The sequence below is a fragment of the Mixophyes fleayi genome, chromosome 1, assembly GCF_038048845.1.
Source record: "Mixophyes fleayi isolate aMixFle1 chromosome 1, aMixFle1.hap1, whole genome shotgun sequence".
Classification (NCBI taxonomy): Eukaryota; Metazoa; Chordata; class Amphibia; order Anura; family Limnodynastidae; genus Mixophyes; species Mixophyes fleayi.
In genome coordinates this window covers 3,219,502-3,223,164 of record NC_134402.1, presented here as the reverse complement: position 1 = coordinate 3,223,164, position 3,663 = coordinate 3,219,502, and the positions used below count along the sequence as shown (strand labels likewise).

Genomic DNA, 3,663 nt, shown 5'->3' with positions numbered 1-3,663 from the left:
CAAAATAATCACCTCATTTCCATTGAGATATGAAATATTGCATGTTTCACCAGCAGTTTTGCCTTAAGCGCTGCCAGTCTTACCCCAACCCAAACACACAGCAGAACCATCATCATCATCCAACAAGCAGAGCTGGAAGATTGTTTTGTCAGATGTTACAGCTCTGTGTCCTGGCCTGATCCCCTGTGACACTAGGATAATACAATCATCTATACATCCAGGTATCTGTTCCCTATCACATCTATACACCCTGGATGCAGATACACATTCCTGCATTCTGCTCCCCAATCAATGCAGAAAGATGAGGTGCGGACTTCTAGAATGAAATCTAGACATGTTCATTGTCTAAACCCTTCCTGAGATCTCCCACAACAAGAACATGACTGAAGCTGCTGTAAATATCTTCATTATATGGAGCAGAAATAGGCAGCATGTGGCTCTCTGCTGTGGTGGATTAACAAGACCCAGAAGACCCTGACAGAGTCACATGTTGTCTGTGTCAGATGAAGAACTGGTCAAGTTATCCCCAAAATCTATATTAATGTTCTGGATGATCCCACAATTAGCACATTACATGTGACAGGCTAGCTCTGCAATGTAACAGTACAACAACAATAAAGATTCCCTACACAAGCATCACACGTTGTAGACTTTATTTAGAGAAACAGCTGTTGGACTTCTGCTAGTGTAGTTTAGCCCCCACACACCCTGACATAAAGTACAAATGACAGCAGACTGAGCACCCTACACGTCAGGACACAACACTTTGCTTACCGTCATTTTAGCAAAACTAATAGATGTTGTGTAACATTACAACACATTACACACTGGCCATGTTAGGGCTCCAGCAGGACCTGGACATTGCTCTAGATCAGAGACAGGCAACTGATGGCTCTCCAGCTGTCGAGGAACTACAAAACCCAGCCACAGGCTGCATTGCTGGGACTTGTAGTCCCCCAGCAACTGGAGAGCCACGGTTTTAATCTAAATTCCTCTGGATCCTGCAATGTTGAGCTCGTTATTCTGTGACCCCGGTCAGGGATAGAGATAGTCCCTTTGTCTGTTCCATGGAGCTGTCCAAGAGCTCCAGCATCTGAGAAGACCTTGTCCCACTCCTCCACGTTACACACACACATACATGTCCACGTCTAGAGCCACCAGGTGTGAGTTAAGGTTTCTCCTGGTGCTCCCAGGGCATTGGGTCACTTTCCTCCCCAGATGTGGTGTTCCTGCGGTCCTGCCAGAAGTGCTCCACGTCTGGGAGGATCTTCTCCTCCCTCAGCTTGGAGTCTTGTGAGGCTCGGTGGACAGAGTGTAGGTCCTGCAGGGACTGGATGGTGCTGGTCACCATGTCAGAGCCATTCTCCCCAACTCTGGATGGACAGGACCCGTTGCACTTCTTACACTTTAACACCGTCCACATGTTCTTAAACCCTTCCCTGAATTCCTCGGAGACCGCCAGGAACACCCCGGGGTTCAGAATACAGTTCAAGAACAAGATGACCTGGGCTAGAACCGCCAAGGTGTTGGGTGGCTGCAGGATGCCATAAGTACTGTGCCTGGACCAGATCCACACAATCCACTCTGGTAGCCACATGGCTTCAAACGCCAGGCTGACACTCATGAGCATGGAAGTGATTCTCCTGCTGAGGATTCGGGGGTTGGGCACCCTGTTCCTCCTCTCTTTCCTCCTCCTCAGAGCCCTCATGTAGCAGCAGAAGGTGAAGACCATGGGCAGCACATAAGCCAGTATCGGGTACATCTTGCTGTAGACATTCATGAAACTGGAGGCATAATCCGGAACATCAAAAGTACAACACAGCCCCTCCTGCCCCATCTTCAGCTGGGTGAATATTAAGTGTGGAAGAGGCAACAGGAGGGACAGGGACCAGGCGAGGAGCAGGACCACAGACACATGCTTCTTGCTGAAGCTGATAAACTTGGGTGGGGTGACCACATGCTTGTACCGGGCTTGTCCTATGGCCGCCAGGGTTAAACTCTTCACTGCCAGGCAGGTGTGGAGGAACCACTCGGTCGTTTTGCAAACGAAACTTCCAAAAAGCCAGGACTGCTTGGCATAGGTGACAATGCGCACCGGGATGCAGAAGAGGATGAGGAGCAGGTCGGTGGCCCCCAGGTTGATGACCAAGCAGTTGACCACTGAACATTTACCTTTCCTGAAATCGTGCACCAGGATAGCGACGAGCAACAAGTTCCCTGCGAAGCCCACCAGGCAGATGGCGGTCAGGAACAAAGGCAACACCACGGTGATCTCCATGCCCACCTCAGAGGGCTGCAACTCACCGGAGAAAGCCAGAGACCCGGAGCTGTTCATGGTCCTGAACATGGGTGGAATGAGTGGACTGCTCAGTGACTGTGAGCTACTGACACATTGAACTCTACCAGACCAGACACCCTCCAAGTGCTCCCACTGGATGACCCACTAGCGTCAGACTACTGACTAATGACGCAGTGCACTTGGCTGGGGGAAGAGGTGAGAAGTGAGGGAGGCTGTGGAGGGGTGCAGGCGGTGTTCCTGATCATTCAACAGTGTGTCATAGAGTCCAACAGCTGGTGCTGTCCACAAGTGTGGTGCTGAAATACTGACTCCCACCTAGATCTAAGAGAGAGGCGTGGAAAGTGCAGACTACACTCCTGCAGCCCCCCTCCTCTCTCCAGCCTCTCCCTTAATATCACCTCACCCCCCTCCCCAATTTCCATAATCACAAACCAAAATCGAAACTTTGACTACTAGCTGGGAAACGTCTGTTGTGTGTCATTCCTGCACAGCTACAGTCTGTTGTGTGTCATTCCTGCACAGCTACAGTCTGTTGTGTGTCATTCCTGCACAACTACAGTCTGTTGTGTGTCATTCCTGCACAGCTACAGTCTGTTGTGTGTCATTCCTGCACAGCTACAGTCTGTTGTGTGTCATTCCTGCACAGCTACAGGCTGTTGGGTATTGATTATGGAAAGTAACAACATGTATCATTCTGACTACACAACAGGGATTAGCAGACAAGACAGACAAATCGCCGTGATCATGGCTGCTAATGCTGGTGCAGAACCCATTGTATTAATGAAAATTCTTCAATAATCCCCCCAGATAACACTAATCCCCGCGGCATAATCACCCGTTTTCCTCTATGGAGTGTAGTTTTGTGTTCTCGGATAATGAGTTGCATAGAAGTGAGGTGGAGACAGACCCATCTGCATCCAGAGACTCACACAAATCCCTCAGCACTTGTTACAGGGACCCCCTGAGCATTAACCCCTCGCTGCTTTCCAGCCAGTGTGAGGAGCTCAAACAGGGCTCTCATAGACTAACCTGCAGGAAACAGGACGTGGAACTGTAAATGGAACAAATGAACACTGGGGTCTAAATAAAAATCAGTAGCAGGTTAGTGATGATTTGGGTAACTTGTTCCTGTATCTCTCCAGCTGTTGAAGAACTACAAATCCCAGCATTCCCTGCCAGTCTTGACATGCAGGTCTTGTAGTACCATAAGAGCTGGAGAGCAGCAGTTTGCATGCATCGGGATGTGTATCTGTGCTGAAAGGAAGATAAGGGGTTAATGCATTCCCACAGCCCAAAAGCAGAACTCTGTGACTCTGAGATAGGGCTGCACATGATCCCACAGCACCTGACATGTCTGTTGTAGA

The 3,663-nt window shown here is 49.4% G+C and overlaps 1 protein-coding gene across 1 annotated transcript; it reads right to left on the bottom strand.

Annotated features, from left to right (window-relative positions):
- Window positions 1–636: 636 nt before the first annotated feature.
- On the bottom strand, window positions 637–2,633 carry LOC142098016 (G-protein coupled receptor 151-like). Its single transcript, XM_075180458.1, has one exon. It carries the CDS (start codon window positions 2,345–2,347, stop codon window positions 1,169–1,171), a length of 1,179 nt encoding a protein of 392 aa, XP_075036559.1. The 5' UTR covers window positions 2,348–2,633; the 3' UTR covers window positions 637–1,168.
- Between the last annotated feature and the right edge of the window lie 1,030 nt (window positions 2,634–3,663).

Coding starts and splice junctions, on each gene's coding strand:
- LOC142098016 (XM_075180458.1), bottom strand. CDS start 2,347: ATGTTCAGGACCATGAACAGCTCCGGGTCTCTGGCTTTCTCCGGTGAG.